The 19,665-nt window shown below is 45.7% G+C and overlaps 1 protein-coding gene across 2 annotated transcripts in view; it reads right to left on the reverse strand.

Annotated features, from left to right (window-relative positions):
- kalrna (kalirin RhoGEF kinase a) overlaps positions 1-19,665 on the reverse strand; it is a 164,259-nt gene that overhangs the window by 103,570 nt on the left and 41,024 nt on the right. For both annotated transcript variants that reach the window (XM_074695045.1, XM_074695044.1), the window contains exons 4-13: positions 10,445-10,637; positions 9,655-9,828; positions 9,488-9,571; positions 9,251-9,382; positions 7,752-7,874; positions 6,021-6,143; positions 5,731-5,922; positions 4,676-4,807; positions 1,311-1,409; positions 34-165 (exon numbers count right to left, since the gene is read on the reverse strand). In XM_074695045.1, coding sequence (XP_074551146.1) covers positions 34-165; positions 1,311-1,409; positions 4,676-4,807; positions 5,731-5,922; positions 6,021-6,143; positions 7,752-7,874; positions 9,251-9,382; positions 9,488-9,571; positions 9,655-9,828; positions 10,445-10,637 — 1,384 coding nt within the window. The remainder of the gene's footprint in view (positions 1-33; positions 166-1,310; positions 1,410-4,675; positions 4,808-5,730; positions 5,923-6,020; positions 6,144-7,751; positions 7,875-9,250; positions 9,383-9,487; positions 9,572-9,654; positions 9,829-10,444; positions 10,638-19,665) is intronic.

A 19,665-nucleotide genomic window follows, 5' to 3' on the forward strand; every position in this document is an offset into this window, starting at 1 on the left:
TGTGTTTGTGTGTGTGTTTGTGTGTGTGCTTACCTGCTGCACGTCTTGCTGAAACACACACAGCTGCAGCCTCTGGTGCAGTCGGACTTTTCGATGCTGCCAAATGTTCTCCAGACGTCGCTGATGGTGCAGAACCTCGTGAACCACATCCAGGATACAGTGAACCTGAGGAAAGACAGCAGTCTGCACTTTGAGGACATTCCATGGGTTCAACAGTTTTTTAATTGAATCACAGCATCTTAAAGGGGATATATGCTTGTTTCTCCTTTTCACTATGCCAGACTAGGATGCCTGTAAAGCATTTCTGCCCTCAGTACAAGTCATTTAGTTCCTTCATTGCCCCACAATAGTGTTCTCAATATCCTCATTTTAGGCCATTCTGAAGATCTCGTTGAAACGCTCCGTTTCCAGAATGACCTCCAGTAACCTTGCAACGTCACAGCCCTTTGTGCTCTGATTGGTCAGTTCTATCAGAGGGGCGGAGGGGGTAGAGCCAGGGGGTGGTTTTTGCAGCATGGCAGTATTTACAAAATCGCCATATTGGATGGAGCAGACCGAGCGAGTTTGCTGTTTGCCAAAACTTCACCGTAAGGCATTGATAGCACTAATAAAATGGCAAAGTGTAGGATACATCCTTTTGTATTGGACCCGAGTCAGACCCGGACAGTTCTGCAGCTCAGGAGGAAGAAAATCCACCTGGACACAGATCATCTCAGGACGCTTCAGTGTGGTGAGTCAAACCGGTACTGTAACATGTATAGTTTATACGTGGAAATATAGGCAGACTTCACCAATAAACAATTTCTATAACAGGGCTCCATCCTGCTCCTTCACTTATCTCTGTCTGTTTTATCCATCATGCTGAAAGTGTAGTCTAAAGATCGCCTCTACCGTCAATTCGTCACTATGCTAGCACTCAGTCAAGTTAGCCAGAGCTAGTAGGGAGCTGTATTTATACTCGGCTCTTGGTGGGTGTATCCCTCTGTGGCAGTTGTGTGACTAACTGACATCACAGAGGAGGAGCTGCTTTATCAGATTACTCCAATAAAAAAAGAGGATCCTCGTGTCGTCATGAAGGTTGAAATCTCGAAGACAAATGTCAATGACCTATTTTCAGAGGCATCAAATCTCGTTCTAGGATATCAGAAAAAATACAATAACTCATTTTTTGAAAATTCAGGGGGTGAAAGGTCTTATTTTCAAATTTATTATTTTATATGTAAGTATTAAATCATGGATCAGCATGATATGTCCCCTTTAAAGCAGATCCTCTTGTATGACAAACTAAAGGAGAAGCTGTTGGTACTCACAGCTTTGGAGTAGTTGGCTGTGGCTGTCAGAGACTCAGAGTTGCCAGGACTCAAAGGCCTCTGAAGGACATCCAGAAGAGCTTTACCGTCCTGACTCACCTGGAAACACAAACAGGAAGTGTGAGAGTGAAAAAGGTGAGGCAGGAAAGAGGTGGAAAGAAATGAAGTGATCTGTTTGGTTTTTTTTCAGAGAGGAAGAATCTCTGCTCTCTTGGTTCTCTCTCTTCTCAAAACTGGCTCTATGAGCCAGCGCTTCAAGACTCACAGCTAACTGTTAAAAATGTCACCGACACATTCTCTGAAACCAAGCAGTCACCCACAGGAGCACAGATAGTCCTGTGTCCTTCCCACAAGAAATCAGTCATGTCTGTCCCTCTGTGCACTGAACTGTTCCCAAACGTCCACTCTCCATGACTCCTCGTCTCAGTGACTCAATGCCTCAATGCCTCTATGCCTACATGACTCTCAAAGCGATAAAGTTCCATCCTTCCTTCGTCAACTTGTGTCGTTCGCTTGCGTTTTAGTCCCTCCCACCAGAGATGATGGAGAGACGCGAGGAAATGAAGAGAGGAGAGAGGATGGAGGAGATTTGTTTTTAGAGCAATGGGACATCCGCTCCTCCGGGGTGTCACATGAAGCGACTTTTTTCATTGATGACGGCATCAGCTGATCACCTCTGATCATCTGTCAGTCAGCTCTAACAGCTGTTTGTGTGTCTGCACATGTGCGCTGTAATAACTCTGATCAAACAGAAACAGTAACAGAGATTTGTTTGTTCCTTTAACCTGTTAAACAAACAAGTTACCATGAAGAAAAGCTGCTCTCTGTTTATTCTGTGTGCTGTTTAGAAGCTCATGGATCACTTTTCTGGTAAAATTCCTAATTGTTAGATTATTTATAAATTATTTAGCCTTTATCTAGAGCCCACCTGATTGTGAACTCTGAAGCTTATTAATTTAACCCGCTTTATTGTGTCTCAGGAAGATATTATTTTTTAGATTTCTGTTTTCTGTATTAATCCTCTGTTATATTGATTTTATGATGGTTGTGTTCAGTAATCTGCTTCAAACTCACAGCGAACCCTTTAATACCAGATTTATGATCAGTTTCTGAGTGATCCTCTGAGCCTGTTTTCAGCTCGTCTTTTCTCTCTCATTAGACTCTGTTGTGTGTGTTAAGTTTTATGTAGAGAAGTCCCATATGGGGGTGTGTCAGTCTCCTTGTCCTCTCTCCTCTCTCCTCAGAGCACAATTATCGCTTTGGGACAGTCTTCAAAATGGCGACTGAGAAAGTGCTTCCGGTAACGCGGAGGAACAGAGGAGGCATGAAATTATCACTATGAGACGCACCCCATGTCTCAACGGGTCCATGCCTCCATAAAACAATGGCTCCATGACTCCATGGTGCCATTGCTTCATGTCTCAATGACTCCATGAGTAAACCACTGTGCTATCTACAGCTGCCCAATGATTCCTGATAGAGCTTTTAGTCTTTGAGTAGATTCAGAGTAAATGTTTATGAAGTTATATTGTTGGAAGTTGTCTTCCATAGTTGGATTTACATTAACACACTGCTGAGCAAAGAAAAGGTTCAGAGGGACGTACAGGTGGAGATGCACACAGGACAAAAGCTAAAAAGCACTTTGATGTTAGTACAACTAAAAGAGGACCCTGATGCACTGAGAGTTTTTAATGTCTGCACTGTGCAGACATTAAAGACTCAGTTCCTGCACTGAGAAACAAAGAGGAGCTTCTGCACGTCAGCAGAGACACCAGCCCCTTCATCTGCTCTGCTTTTCATCCTTTAAAGACTCGCAGAGCGGCTTACTCCTGAGGACAGAGAACATGATTCTAACATTCATCGATAACCCCGTCCAGCAAAAAAAACCCTCAACTGACAGCCTTAGTTTATGTTTAGTTTAGTTTTTTTTATTTTTTTTATTTTTATTTTTTTTATTATTTTTTTTTTATCTACAGATGCCCAGAGAAGCTCCTTAAAGGGCAACTCTGTTTTTTTGACACCTGGACCTTATTTATAGGTGTGTGCATGCTCATATACTCACTCAGACAAACATGGTGCAGCTCGGAGTCCTTCAGAAGTTATTTAGATCCAACTGATTTTAGCCGCACTTAGCGGGGGCCACAGCAAGGGAGCTTCAGCGCGGGACATGATCTCTGCAAAATCGCTCATTTCAGCTATATTTTTTCATCCATCGCCAGTGTTATCAAAAAGGCAGCTCGTCTACCGTCTTCAGGTGGGTCAGCTGACTCAGAGCTGACCTAGTAAACAAACTTTAGATGACATCATAGCCGCCTGAAACAAAGGTACAGCTGATTTACTTTTTGCCGACATGGCTGAGCAACATGTCAGAATATTTTTCTGATGTCAAAGAGTCAGACTACGACTTCGAGTTTGACGGTTGTCCTTACCGGTTTGAGCCTGAATACACGGACGAGGAGCTCCATGAAAGAAGGATGCAGAGGGAGAGAGACAAAGAGCTGGCTCAAGAACAACAAACAGGAGCACGTCCACGACTCAATGCGAACGTCATCTAAAGTTTGTTTACCAGGTCAGCACTGGGTCAGCTGACCCACCTGAAGACGGTAGACGAGCTGACTTTATGATAACACTGGCGATGGATGAAAAAATATAGCTGAATTGAGCGAGTTTGCAGAGATTATGTCCCACGCTGAAGCTCCCTTGCCGTGGCCCCCGCTAAGTGCGGCTAAAATAGGTTGGACCTAAATAACTTCTGAAGGACTCTGAGCTGCACGATGTTTGTCTGAGTGAGTATATGAGCATGCACACACCTATAGATAAGGTCCAGGTGTCAAAAAAATGGAGTTGCCCTTTAAGCTCTCCAACATGTATGAAACCTGTTTTAAAAAAAAAAAGACAACAGCAGATATAAAACTGCCTCACCCTGAGCCACACCCTGTGCTCTGACCCTATATCCCTTGCAGTCCGGGGGTATTTTTGGACATTTCTTTCTGTAGATTTGCATGTTTTGAGCTCTTGCTGCAGCAGCCTGTCTTAAGATAGAGACAGGAGCAGCTCCCAGAATGAATTTACTGTAAAACTGAGGGTTTGTAGACAGTGGATCGGATGTGATGCAGCAGCCGAGGAGAGAGGCCCTGTCATCATCACAAAGACACTGACGGCGTCTGGAGAGACACGATGTCCTCTGAGGACTCCTCAAACAGCTCACTGTTCTCAGTGTCACTGATTTTAGCCTTAAGGTCTTGTTTCCCAGTATGGAGTGATGGCTACCCACTGTGTTCTTGCCAAACCAGCACAGTCCTGGGCTAAGTGATTGTTGGAGAGAGAGCCCAGAGACTGTAACAGACGGTTCTTGTGTGTTTTACCTCGGTGTAGGCCTGGGTGACCTGCTCGTACAGACTCTGGTGGCGATGGATGGCGATCTCCAGCTCCTGCATCTCAGACGGTAACCCTCCCTCACTGCAGACCTTACACCAGGCCTCCACCTCCGACAGGAACTGAAACACACACACACACACACACACACACACACACACACACACACACACACACACACACACACACACACACACACACACACACACACAAATCAAACAGCTGATGAAGTCTCATTAAACACGTTTTCTTTCTGTGGGGCTGTAGACACATGCAGCTGTTAGACGAGCTGTGTCTCTGTTTCTAGGAGGAGTCTGGAAATAAATACCAGGTCACAAAATAAAAAAATAAATCTTATATAAGCAGAAGGCTCTGTCTCATTTCTCACTTTGTGTAGATCTATTTTTATCCTCTGAACTCTTTTATCTTCCTCTTTTTTTTCTGACACTTTTTCTGTTTTTTTCATCAGGCTCTCTGCTGGATCCCCCCTCCCCCTCCCTCCCCCCTCTCCTCTTGTCTTTCATCTCCAAACGTACACTTGTAGCTAACGTCGAGGGCCCAGCAGGAATCAAACAAGTCCCATCTGTTGCCATGTCAACCATCCAAGAATCAGCAGCCGAGCGGTTTGATCTATTAAATATAATCAGACTCTGAAAATGTCCTCATTTCATTTAACATTCGGGGCATGTGTCTGCAGCCCAGAGACTCCTACAATACAGAGCCAACCAGCAACCAGCAACCAGCAACTGGCAACTAGAAACTAGCAAGCAGTAACCCAGACCTCACACAGGGAGACACACGTTTCTGTGGAGGGAGATAAATAAGGAGAGAGATCCACAACCAGTCCAGAGGAGGAGATTCTTTAGCTTGGGTCAGAAGGGGGAAGAGGAGGAGCAGAAGGAAGAGGCAGAGGGGGACGAGCAGGAGGAGGAGGGTGGAGGAGGAGAGGGGGAGGCGCAGGAGGAGAAGGAGAGGGAGGAGGAAGAGGAGGGAGTATGAACTATCAGCTCATAGTCCCACCTCTGCTCTAGACATCCTGACTCACCTGTTCAGCCTTCTGGTGAAACACAGACGACATGGCGAGGATGGTGGAGCGCTCGTCAAGGGCGGCAGCAAAACTCTTCCAGTCCAGGTCCAGCTGACCTGAGATCTGTTTGATCTGCGTGGACGCGTAGTGTCCAGCTTCAGCCAGCCGGCTCGCCACCGACATGATCCTGTTGATGTTAACGTAGGCGTTCTGGGAACACAAACAAGAGAACAGGATGAAACCTCTCTGAACCTGTGCAGACTGACCTCCTCAGGTAAAGGTGTGAAAAACCTGATGATGTCACAAACCATGGAGTTCATGGCAAAGTGGTTGTGCTGTGTCTGCAGCTCCACCGCGTGCTGGTAACCTCTGCCGATCTCTGTGTGACTCTGCAGGAACACCTCTTTGTTGTGACTGATCCAGTCAAACATCTGGACACACACACACACACACACACACACACACACACACACACACACACACACACACACACACACACACACACACACACACACACACACACACACACACAAACACAAACTTATTAATGCTGCACACAGTTAGTTGGTTTCTTCATCTCATTTCTCTTCAGAATCTGTCCGTCAGCTTTAATACGTCAAACACCGGTCGAATAGCTGGTCTCCTCCATAGGCCTAATCACAGGAGGTGGCTGCCCTGCAGCAGCTGCGGTGAAAATCATCTCATGTAGAAATCAAAGTTTGTGAGTTTCTGTAAACATGGCAGATAAAACGAGGACTGCTCCTTTAAAAACATGGACTGCTCCTTTAAAAATGAGGACTGCTCCTTTAATAAAATGGCTGTCTTTATAATGAGGGCTCTGCCTTGTTCGGCTAATCAGCACAGAGCCACAGAGGCTGACACAGCCTTCAAGGTCTGAATCAATCTTTGCAGACAGATGGAGGCCAATTATGGCGCTGAGCGGTTGCCATGGTGACATCTTCATCATGGCTGTAGTTACTCGGAGAAGGAACACCTCAGATCTGAGCAAGGAAATTTGTCTTCAGCTTCTCAAACAACATGTTTTCTGTTTGATTTCTCTCTAAATATTTACAACTGCTGGACGATGACGACGCCTGCATGTCTGGGTGTGTGAGTGTGTTTGTGTGTCTGTGTGTGTGTAAAAGAGAGAGAACAGGCTGCACTCCAATCAACTGTACACTGTACATGATGCAACACTCAGTCTCTAATGTGTTCACATAAAGATCCTTTACTAGCAAAGCTGTGTTAACATCCAATATACCAGAACCTAAAGTACCAGGACCTAAGTACCAGGACCTAAAGTACAGGGTCTTCTGTTAAGTTCAAGGTTCAAAAGAGATATTCTAAAGTTCCACAACAGAATAAAAGCAGTGGGTTCCTGCAGCTCTCCTGTTTCCTCACAGTGACCTGTGTGTGTCAGGCGTCTGGACCTCTCTGCACTCAGTGTTGGGGGCAGAGAGTGTGACCAGGTCTGCATGTTCCACTGAATGGTCTGGTATGATAATGATGAATGAATCTACAGACTCACTCTCCTCTGTGGATAATCTGTGTACACGGGGAGTGGGCCAATACTGAGATAAACCTGCCAACATGCTCAGACCACTGAGGAGCCTCCAGAAGCTTCTACCAGTAATGGGACTTGACAGAGTAAAAATAGAGAATGAAACGATCCTGGAGGAGTGTCCAAAGGTTAAATCCTGACAGGAGGTGGACATAAATACACAGAGGTGAGAGGAGGAAGCTGCTCCTCTCAACAGATGATGTTAAAGTAAATCAAAGAAGAGGAAGCTCCCTCTGATAAACATTTACAAATATTATCAGCCTTCTTTAACCTCTGCAGATATTCTGAGAGCAGGTTGACACGTTCAAAACAATCGGTGAGGAAGAGTGAGCAGCAGATACTCCTTCAAAATAAAAGACACCCAAAGTCAGAATGCAGTGTTACTGTGACCTTTACTCCAGACAGGTTCCGAGTTAGACCATTTTCTAGATTTAAATCTTTGACTCTTTGAAAACCCATGATGCTCAGGTAAACTCACCTTCTCTGCATCCTGCTCAAAGAGCCGGAGCTGGAAGCACTGGTCCAGCTTCAGCTTCCTGATGTGCCAAATCTGGTGCAAGTTCTGCCTGGTGGAGTGAAGCTTATCCAGCAGACTGGCCACCTGTCAAAACCAGAAGGAAGAGGACTGATTAAGAAAGGACATTATCAGCGCTCTGCTGGTCACAGTTTCTCTGTCTTCCTTTAAAGTTGGTTTGTTTTCAGAAAGTTGGTGGAATTAAACACCATCCTGTCTGTCCTGTTATACCTCCTCTGTGTGTCTCCTCTTTAATCAAAGTGAAGGATGTTACAGAGTAAGTTCAATTTCTTAAAGAGCTTCAGATTAAATATTCATACCAACACATTTCTGCTTTGCTATCTGATGTGTACGTACTTGATGGAAACAACCTGTTAGGTCAAACTCCCTGGGAGCTCCCTATGGACTCCTCCAGCTAACGAGCTAACAAGCAGTGAGGACTTCTCATTAGCTGTAATGAGGACACTAAAGGGCAGCAGGCCTCAGCGAGATGAGGAGGGACACCATGGTTCAGCTGTTAATGAAGTTAATTCCTTCAGTATGTCTGACAAAAGGCTGAAAATAAGATATGCTTGGATAAAGCATGGCGGCGGAGCTGCATTCATACATCGACATTGGTCTGCACAGAAGGAAAACACTCATTAGGTTTGTGACGTGGGGGCTGAAGGAGATGGTTGAGCAAAGTCTGACCCAGCTCCAGCCTGAGGCGTTTCTCTGTGGCTCTGCTCTCTAACATCTCTCTAACGATGCTGGAGCCACCTAGTGAGGTCGTTTGGTCTCACCTGATGAACCTGGATATCTGCAGCGACGTGCTGGCTCTGGCTGCCCCTCTCTCTACAATAGTTCTCCTGTTTTGGGTTGTGGAGGATCTGACAGGATCATAGGGACTGTGTGCACAGCCTTGGTGTCACTGGTTCACTGACTGAGGGGTGGGGCTCTGAATCTGCATCTTGGCTGTGACTTTCCTCTGAGCCAGAAGAGACGGTAACTGGATGAGAGGATGAAACTGGAGGAGATTGAGGGGCTGGCAGACACTGTTTGTGAGGCTGCAGAGTGGACGCCCCGGGCTAATTCATTAGCAGTCTGATGAGATGGTTAATCACAGTGTTATCCAGAAAATGAGATTCTATTTGTGGAAGCTGGCTGGAGCTGTTTATCCAGGGGACAGAGAGTGATGTGCTGAAATGTGGCCGTGGCGTGCATGCCTAACCCCCCTCACCGTTCATCCATTCATCCTCCTCCAGCTCAAACTGAGGAGCAGCTCCTGGACGTAAAAAGCTAACCTCCTCTCTGCCTTCAAGTAGCAGAGAGCCGTCATTAGACTAGAGCCAACCTGTTGGGATTCATCCTCAGGACTATCTGGAGACTCTTTGTGTGATAAACTGATGATAGAGACCACAGACCACAGACCAGGTGGTTCTGTGTTTCCAGCTGAGACACCCCTCCCTGGAGGTGTGACTCACCTTGGGGACTAAGCTCTGGAAGTCAGCTGAGCCTGAGATGCAGTTCCTTCCTGAAAAGCCGTCACTGGACCGGATGCACTGCAGCAGCCTCTGACCCTCCCGGTCCAGTTCTTCTACAGGAGCCTTCAGCACCTACAGAGGACAAGAACACCCTTTGAGCAGCTGTACAAGATTCAGTTAACCAGAAAAGTATTTGAGCATGTCTCTCTGCAGATCGGCCTCCAGGAGCTTCCTCACCTTCTTCTTCAGCTGTGTGTGCTCGTCTATCAGCCGACGGGATCCCTCCACGTCAGCAGGAAACTCCTTCTTGGACTGAAGTTCCTGCATCAGACAGGGAGCATGATAAGCTGTTTCTAGACCTTTTACTCCACCACCATGTTTCCTCTGGGCGGGCGCTCACTCACCTGCAGTTCCTCCAGTCTGGACAGCAGGTGGACAGCATTGGACATGAACTCCTCCAGAGAGACTCTTAGGTCCATCCACTCCTCGTGGTTGTAGTCCAGAGAGCCTTCAAAGTCATCAGTTAGCTGGGACGGGTCCACCAGTTTGGACAGGCCTTCAACGGAGACCATGCTGGTCTGTCAGAGACACAGAGAGAAGCATTAAATCACAGGATGCAGATCTGACTCACTGACCCACTGACTCATCATACTTTGCTATCTAAGGTGCAAGTGTCATTTAAGTCACCCCCAGATAAAATGTATTATTATTATTGTAATAAATTATTATTATTATTATTCTAAATGCAGAGGAAAAAATTGCTGCCACGCCTGAAAAAAAATCACATTATGAGGTGGTAATTTTAACATTATAACCCGATACTGATTTATGACATTAACACCGTAAAAAGCAAATACTGTTCACTGCTGCTGTCTTGGCCAGGAATGAAGAGGGTTTTTGTCCATGATGTTCAGCAGCTTGGCACTTTAACAGTCACAGACAGAGCGTGTGTTCTTCACTTTAACAAGGTCAACACGTCTCCTCTGTCTGGACAGTCATGCTCAGAGTTAAACAGAGTTAAACAGAGTTTGAAACAGAGGAACAGCTGCTTCAGATCCATCTCTGATCATCCTCTCCTGATTCAAGACTCTTTATCTCACAGACAAGCTCCTAAGAGATTATTTTATTTCTGTTTATAAACATGTGACCCAACCACACTTTTTTTTTTCATTCTCAGTGAAACCAAAAACTCACCTCAAAGGAGAACTTTGCACTTCCAAAGTTTGTCTTCTGCTTCTGCCAGAAGTTGTCGGGTTTGATGATGAGCGCCACACAAATCTCAGCGGGGAAAAACTCCTGCAGCGTCTTCAGCAGAGGTTTGATCAGCTCCCACTTGGATCCACGCATGTCGATGATGACGGTGAAGCCTCGCTTACAGACATCCTCACTTAGGAGAGGCAGGGTAGGGGAAAACAGAGAGAAACAGAGGTTCAGGAGGAAGGATAAACAGCTTTAAAAAGATGGAGGTTCATTAATCCAGCTCCTCACTGTCACACTCTTACATCAGACTCATTGCTAGAAACCTGCAGCCAACCAATTCAGGTCACATCTGGTTCAGATTCAATGTTTGTTGACTCATTTTTTTCTTTTTTTTGGAACTTTATTGTTATTTTCCATTTTTTCAAGCAAAGAAAAACAGTACAGAACATTCTTTGACAGCCTCACAGGGAAAGTATGACAATGCAAGGGAAATAAAAAAGACAGGTATATAAATAGATAAAAAGAAAAGAAAAAAAGGACAGCTTATTGTGGTCTGGAGAGCTAAACAAAGTGAATAAATGAATAAAAAAATATTAATGATCAAATGGCTGCTTAAGAGGTAGTTCCACAATGCACAGTTCTCTTTAACTAAACAAATATCCTGCTATAGGTCGCCATCTTTTCACAAAATGTCAGACCCTAATTGTAATTGAGCAGTTAAAGCTTCCATTCCATTCACCTCCTTCAGTTTCTGTTTCCACTGTGCTACTGAAGGTGGCTTGGAATCCATCCATTTTATTGTCACCATTTTCCTCGCAGTCATCAAAAGTGTATGTAACAAATATCTTTGATCTCTGGTGTATTTATCCTCAGGAAACATGTTTAGAAGATACTGACATGGTGTAAATATTCAATCAGTTCCAAGGATCTTATCAATCTTGTTCTTTACCCCTTTCCAGAAAGGAATCAACCTTGGGCAATCCCAAAATATGTGTGAGTGGTCACCCACCATTCCACATTCTCTCCAGCAGTATCTTACAGCTGTTTTTTTTTTTTTTTATCATTTTAGAAATTACCAAGGGTGTCTTAAAAAACCTAGTCTTCATCTTCCAGTCGAATTCCTTCCATGTGTTACTATAAATACCTTTGTGATGACCAGAGCATATTGTTTCCCATTCTTCATCCTTAATTATAACATTCAACTCCAGATCCTAATTAGTTTTCATAAAAAGGGTGTTGTCTAGTGTATCAGCCAACAGGTTTCTGTATATATGGGAAATAATGTTTTGTTTTGTTTTGTTTTTTTAAATATTGCAAGTGATGTTTAGTTACATTGATAAATTAAGTTTCTATGTTCGATGGGGCATCTTTGATCATATTTCAGTCTTTATGATTTGTGATGTAATGCCTAACCTGAAAATATCCAAACAAATCACTTTGAGGTAAAGAGAATTTTTCTTGGGGGTAAGAGAACGGCTGTAATACATTGCTATGAAACAACTGGTCAATAACCTTTAATTCTCTTCCAGCCCAGCTTTTAAAAGTAGTATCCATTGTTGAGGGAGGAAAATACGGATTTCCAGCAATCTGCACAGCCCCTGAAAGGCAGCTTTTCCCCTGATTCTTTTTTGGACAGTCCACCAAACTTTTACCGTGTGTTTCACCCATATATCTTTAATTTCTAATTTCTTCTGGGGTTGCTAACTCAAAAACACTAAGTTCGATAGAGGTATACCTGGCAATGACATCTGCTCTAGGTTTACACATCCTGTCTCCAAATCATTGTTAATCTAGGCTACCACTGCTGTTAACTGTGCTGCCCAGATGTAGTATTTTAAATTAGGGAGACTGAGTCCACCCCTATTCTTCCCAAGAGTGAGTGTTTTAGGTCTCTTATTCTGCCAAATTAATCTAGATATAAGTTTGTCCAACATATTAAAGGCTGATGCTGGGAGTCCAACCAGTAAAGATTGACACAGGAACAAAATTCTCGGTAATAGATTTATTTTAACAGCCTCTATTCTGCCCAGGAAAGATAGTGGCAATGCATTCCATCTTGTCAGTTCATTCCTAAATTTCTGAATTATTTTTTCATAGTTTGCCTTATGTAGTTGTGTGACCTGAGGAGTGAGTGTAACCCCTAAATATTTGAAACCCTGTTTAGATCTGCAAAAGGACACTATATCATCAAGTTGATTAGGCCATTCCCCAAACATCATCATTGCCTCTGATTTACCAGGGTTGACTTTATAACCAGACACTAGACCATAGTCCTTGAGATTTTGTAGGAGGGCCGGAATTAAATGGATGGGGTTCTCAATAAATAATAGTATGTCGTCTGCGTATAATGCTGTTTTATGTTCATGTCCATCCTCTTCTCTAATTCCTTGTATAGTGGGGTTGCTTTGGATCAATTCTGCGAGGGGTTCAATACTAAGCGCGAACAACACTGGTGACAGTGCGTCCCCTTGCCTTGTCCCCGTCCCACGGAGAAAAAATCAGAACATTGGCCATTAACTCTGACTCTTGACTGCAGGTTCATATAAAAGACTCCAATCCATCATCTATGGGCCAATGTTTGCTCCAAAAATGTCAAGTCCAGTCTGTCAAATGCTAACTCAGCATCTAGACTGAGAAGCATTGATGGAGTGTTCTGTCAGAGGCAATAAATTGTAGATTTAAAGCTTGTCTAACATTATTGGTGCCGTGCTGGCCAGTGATAAACCCTGTTTGATCAGGATTAACTAATTTATATATTTTTTGTATTCTATTAGCCATGATAGAAGTCAGGATTTTTAAATCCTGACACAGCAAACCTATAGGCCGATACTGAGTGGGGTCCTTTCCATCTTTGTGTATAACCGCATCTCAGCCTCGTCCTGTGATAACTTATTCAAATGAATCGACCCCAGAAATGTTCTTATTTTCTCTTTCTTCCCTAATAATTCTTGACCTTCATATAATTTTTTTAAATATGCAGCTAAGGCCTCTGCTATTTCTTTTGGTTCAGAGGTAGTTTTATTTGTGTCGGCGTGTTTGATTTTAGGTCTCACATGGTTCTTGATATTTTGTGTTCTTTTTCTAGCATAACAATTTCAGACTCCAGTGCAAGTTTCCTGGTATCTCTTTGTTTATTATTCTCCACGTAATTTGGATAATGTGTCCCCTCATAACAGCTTTGGCACCACCCCACATTAAAGATAGAGTAACTTCCCCATTGTCATTTATATTCATATAATCTTTCAGCTTTTCACATAATTCCTGTTGGATTAAGGGATCACTCAGTATTGAAACATTAGGTCTCCAGAATTTAAAATGTTTTTCTTGGTCTAACTGTATTTTCACCTTTATTGGACTATGATCTGATAAAGTTATGGGCTCTATCTTGTTCTATCAGTTACTCTATGTACATCAGGGAAGAAAAACCTGCAGTCTTCCTCCTTAAAGGACTTTCCATCCTCCTTGATTACTACCCCCCCCCCCCCCCCCCCCCCCCCCCCCCCCCCCCCCCCCCCCCCACGTCTCTCCCATCTGTGTCTGGCCAGCTCTCACTCCACTTTATCCTGCTCGTCAACAAGGACCTAGATCCCAAAGTCCTGGAGTACCGGCGCTGCATCCATCACCGTCTGGAAAGTTTTTTCATCAAAGCCCACAGTCATCCTTAGCCGAGCCGGGTACAGGAACTTTGCTTTAATATTGTTCTCCTTCAGCTGTTTAATAACATATCTGACCTGAGCACGCTTCCCCTGCAGCTCAGGAGAGTAATCATTATCAAAGTAGATCTGTCTCTCATCGGTCTTCACTGGGCGCTGTTTCCAGGCTTGCTGCAGTGTCTGTTCCTTCACTGTGAAGTCTGCAAATTTAATCACGATGGAGCGAGGGGCCTCATTTTCTTTCGGTTTCGGCATAAGCACTCTCGATCTTGTCAACCTTGATGTGGTCTTCCGTTAGCCAAAGTTCCTAAACACCCTCGGCAGTAGTTTTGTAATGAAGACCACCACATCTTTTCCTTTGCTACCTTTGGGAACTGGGTACAGGCGTACGTTTTCCCTTCTTTCCCTGTTTTGAAGGTCCTCAAATCATTCCACAAGCTCGGCCTCACACTGCAGTAGGTAGCCGATGGCTTTGCTGTGTGTCGCAGTGGTCTCCTCCTTGTTTGCAATACGCTCCTCAGCGTCAATGATCCGCTTTTCCAAGTTTGTTAATTGTGCACTCTGACCATCTACAGGTGTTCCAAGTCTTGTGAATGATTCCTTGGTTTGGCCTTTGAATTCTTTTACGTCCATACTCATCTGTAAAATGTTCTCCTGTATTTCTCGGTTCGACTGGGCGATAGTTTGAGCACTTTTGCTAGCACCTGCAGTCTCAGGTTTAGCATGCTTGTTAGCATTAGTTGTTTCCGGCAATTTTTCTTCTCCTTCTTTGTTTCTAAACTGGTGTTTAGTGAGTTTATTGGATGCTTTCGTCTTTGTGATGTCACTGGGCATGTTTCTTGCCGAGTTTTGTTCAAATGTTGTTTGGTAGGTTGATTAATCAACAGAGCCCAAACTTTGACATCTTACATTAACATGGCACCATCGGAAGCCTGTTGACATCTGTGGTCATGAAGACCTTTGAGCGTCTGGTGTTGGCCCACCTGAAGACCCTCACAAAGGACCTGCTGGACCCCCTGCAGTTTGCCTACCGGGCAAACAGATCAGTGGACGATGCTGTCAACTTGGGGCTGCATTACATCCTGCAGCACCTGGATCGTCCTGGGACCTATGCACGTGTCCTTTTTGTGGACTTCAGCTCGGCCTTCAACACTGTGGTCCCCCCCTCCCTCTGCTCCAAACTGGCCCAGCTCACTGTGCCTCCTGCACTCTGTCAGATCTACAGCTTTCTGACTGACAGAAGTCAGCAGGTGAGGCTGGGGCAGGCCACTTCGGACATTCGGACCACCAGCACAGGGACCCCCCAAGGATGTGTCCTTTCTCCACTACTCTTCTCCCTCTACACCAATGACTGCACCTCCACAGACGCCTCTGTGAAGCTGCTGAAGTTCGCAGACGACACCACCATCATCGGTCTCATCCAGGACGGTGATGAGACTGCTTACAGACAGCAAGTGGATCAGCTGGTGCTCTGGTGTAGTCAGAACAACCTGGAGCTGAACACGCTCAAGAAGGTGGAGATGATAGTGGACTTTAGGAGACATCCCCCCACCCTGTCCCCCTTCACAGTCCTCAACAGCCCGGTGTCCATTGTGGAGAGCTTCAGACTCTTGGGCACGACATCACGCAGGATCTGAAGTTGGAGCAGAACATCAGCTCCATCCTCAAGAAGGCTCAGCAGCGGATGTACTTCCTGCGCCTCCTGAGGAGACATGGACTACCCCCTGAGCTGCTGCTGCAGTTCTACACTGCAGTCCGTTCTGTGCTCCTCCATCACTGTGTGGTTTGGAGCTGCCACCAGGCAGGACCGATTCAGACTGCAGCGCACTGTGAGGACTGCTGAGCGCATCATTGGTGTCCCCCTGCCCTCCATCCAGGACCTCTACTGCTCTAGGACTCAGAGGAAAGCAGGAAACATTGTGAGGGACTCTACTCACCCTGCTCACGGACTCTTTGAACTGCTCCCATCCGGCAAGCGCCTCAGAGCTCTGCGGACCAGGACAAGCCGGCACAGGAGTAGTTTCTATCCGTCTGCAGTCTCCATATTAAATAATAAAAACTGTAACTAACACTGGCACCTTTTTAAAACTGTTTACAGCTGCACTACGGACCGCACAGTTGCACTTTTCCACCTTCAATTGTAAATATCCCAGTATTCTGTAAATATTTCTAATGCACATTTTGTCCCAGCCCTTTTCTACACCCACATCTTTTTATTTATCTATCTTTTATTGTCATGTTTATGTGTCATGTTTGTGTCTACTCTTGTGCTAGAGAAAACAACTGCCGGAGTCAAATTCCTTGTATGTGTTGCATACTTGGCAATAAAAACCGATTCTGATTCTGATTCTGACACATTTTATCTCTCTTTCTCTGAGAATTTATATTTTTATAATACATGCAATGCAGAGACATCAGCCAGCCACACAGAATAACATTCCTGCTCAGTTTATTTTCACTGACATGAACAAATAATCCGCTGATACTGAGTGAAATAAGACCATGTCCAGGTCTCACTGCCTCCATCTGTAAATAAGCTGTTAAACTAAGAGCACAGGGGGCTGAAGGACTGAGGGTTAGTAAAGTCAGTCTGAGCTGAGTTTAATCAGACGCCAGTCTCTGAGCTTGTGATGGGACCACTCTGTTCGCAGCTGTTTTTATAAAAAAGAAGCTCCTCAGAAATCAGCCCAGAGCCAGCTGTTTACACTCCACCCTGATGAGCCTTATTTCAGCTGCTGCTGCTGATTGGAGGGTAAAAATATACTCCAATTACCTCCACTCAGCACACTCCCTCTGTTAACACCAACCCAACAGAAGCACATCCATTATGATCTCCATGAGGGAGTCACAAACTCCAGTCATCAACATGGCAACAGCAGCTCCATCAGCTTGTACGTCAGCTCCACCATCAGCTCCATCATCTGCACCTTCATCAGCTCCTCTGTCAGCTGCTCCTCCATCAGCTCCTTCATTATCAGGTCCATCATCGACTCCTTCATCAGCTCCTTCGCCGCTCCTTCATCAGCTTCTACATCAGCTCCTCCATCATCTCCTTCTTCAGTTCCTTCATCAGCTCCTCTGTCAGCTCCTCTGTCAACTTCTCCCTAAGCTCCTCCATCAGCTCTTTCTTCAGATTCTTTATCAGCTTCTACGTCAGCTCCTCCATCAGTTTCTACGTTAGCTCCTTCATCAGCTGCTCTGTCAGCTCCTCCATCAGCTGCTCTGTCAGCTCCTCCATCAGCTTCTATGTTAGCTCCTTCATCAGCTGCTCTGTCAGCTCCTCCATCAGCTTCTATGTTAGCTCCTTCATCAGCTGCTCTGTCAGTTCCTCCATCAGCTTCTATGTTAGCTCCTCCATCAGCTGCTCTGTCAGTTCCTCCATCAGCTTCTATGTTAGCTCCTCCATCAGCTGCTCTGTCAGTTCCTCCATCAGCTTCTATGTTAGCTCCTCCATCAGCTGCTATGTCAGCTTCTCCATCAGCTCCATCATCAGCTCCTCCTCTGTTAGCAGCAGGAACCAGAGCATGTTGAGGGGGATTAGCTGTCGCCCTTAAACTGGGTCACTTTGGTTCAAGCGGTTGACTTCAGTCAGCCAGGTGAGAGTGCATACATGCAGTGTGTGTGTGTGTGTGTGTGTGTGTGTGTGTGTGTGTGTGTGTGTGTGTGTGTGTGTGTGTGTGTGTGTGTGTGTGTGTGTGTGTAGATGAAATCACACACTTCATGTGAGGACGCTGTGACACCGGTCACTAAGTCCTCTAGCAAGCTGCTTCCTGTCCACGATGAGATTTATGGAACCTGATTTTCTTTCCAAGGAGCTGCTCTGAGCTTTTAGTAGATGAGGATAAATCCTGGATGTCAGCATGTCCTTGGACATTCTCACTGAGTTTAAAATGAATCCTGTGAGCAGCCAATCTAAACGTTCTATGTGAGGCTCAGGAGCAGAATTCACCTGTCTCAGGTATCTTTGACATAAACTCGGCCCAGAGAAACTCAGAGGGTTACTCCAAGGTCATGTGTGTCTGTGGATCACTGCATGGACTGATGTGTTTCTCTAAAATCAACCCGCTGTTTCATGATTGCTGCTTCCTGCTCACTGCTTCATGCTCCCTGTTTCCTGCTCACTGCTTCATACATGCTGCTTCATGCTCCCTGTTTCCTGCTCACTGCTTCATACATGTTGCTTCCTGCTCGCTGTTTCCTGCTCCCTGTTTCCTGCTCACTGCTTCATGCTCCCTGTTTCCTGCTCCCTGTTTCCTGCTCGCTGCTTCCTGCTCCCTGTTTCCTGCTCCCTGTTTCCTGCTTGCTGCTTCCTGCTCCCTGTTTCCTGCTCCCTGTTTCCTGCTCGCTGCTTCCTGCTCCCTGTTTCCTGCTCCCTGTTTCCTGCTCGCTGCTTCCTGCTCCCTGTTTCCTGCTCCCTGCTTCCTGCTCCCTGTTTCCTGCTCCCTGCTTCCTGCTCCATGTTTCCTGCTAACTGCTTCATGCTTGCTGCTTCATGCTTGCTGCTTCATGCTTGCTGCTTCATGCTTGCTGCTTCATGCTTGCTGCTGCCTGCTCACTGTTTCCTGCAACCTGTTTCCTGCTCCCTACTTCCTGCTCGTTGCTTCCTGCTCCATGTTTCCTGCTAACTGCTTCATGCTTGCTGCTTCATGCTTGCTGCTGCCTGCTCACTGTTTCCTGCTTCCTGTTTCCTGCTTCCTGTTTCCGGCTCACTGCTTCCTGCTCACTGCTTCCTGCTCGCTGCTTCCTGCTCGCTGCTTCCTGCTCGCTGCTTCCTGCTCCATGTTTCCTGCTTCCTGTTTCCTGCTCACTGTTTCCTGCTCGCTGCTTCCTGCTCCCTGTTTCCTGCTCCCTGTTTCCTGCTCGCTGCTTCCTGCTCCCTGTTTCCTGCTCCCTGCTTCCTGCTCCATGTTTCCTGCTTGCTGCTTCATGCTTGCTGCTTCATGCTTGCTGCTTCATGCTCACTGCTTCCTGCTCACTGCTTCCTGTTTCCTGCTTCCTGTTTCCGGCTCACTGCTTCCTGCTCGCTGCTTCCTGCTCGCTGCTTCCTGCTTACTGCTTCCTGCTCACTGCTTCCTGCTCACTGCTTCCTGCTCACTGCTTGCTGCTTGCTGCTTCCTGCTTGCAGCTTCCTGCTCACTGCTTCTTGATCCCTGCTTCATGCTTGCTGCTCCATGCTCACAGCTTCCTGCTTCCTGCTAGCTGCTTTCACCTTGCTCCATCTTGCTTACTGCTTTCTACTCCATCCTTCTTGCTAGCATTTTCCTGCTTGCTGCTTCCTGCTTGCTACATCTTGCTGGCTGCTTCCTGCTGGCTGCTTCCTGCTGTCTGCATCCTGCTCCCTGCTTCCTGTTTGCTGCTGCCTGCTATTTTCATCCTTCTAGTTTCATCCTGCTAGCTGCTTCCTGCACGCTGCTTCCTGTTTGCTGCTTCCTGCTATTTTCATCTTTCTAGTTTTATCCTGCTTGCTGCTTCCTGCTAGCTACATATTGCTGGCTGCTTTCTGCTGGCTGCTTTTTGCTGGCTGCTTTCTGCTGGCTGCTTCCTGCACGCTGCTTCCTGTTT

Source organism: Halichoeres trimaculatus, unplaced genomic scaffold (assembly GCF_033239565.1).
Source record: "Halichoeres trimaculatus isolate MK-OKI-2021-1 unplaced genomic scaffold, fHalTri1.1 fHalTri1_scaffold_19, whole genome shotgun sequence".
NCBI classification, from domain to species: domain Eukaryota; kingdom Metazoa; phylum Chordata; class Actinopteri; order Labriformes; family Labridae; genus Halichoeres; species Halichoeres trimaculatus.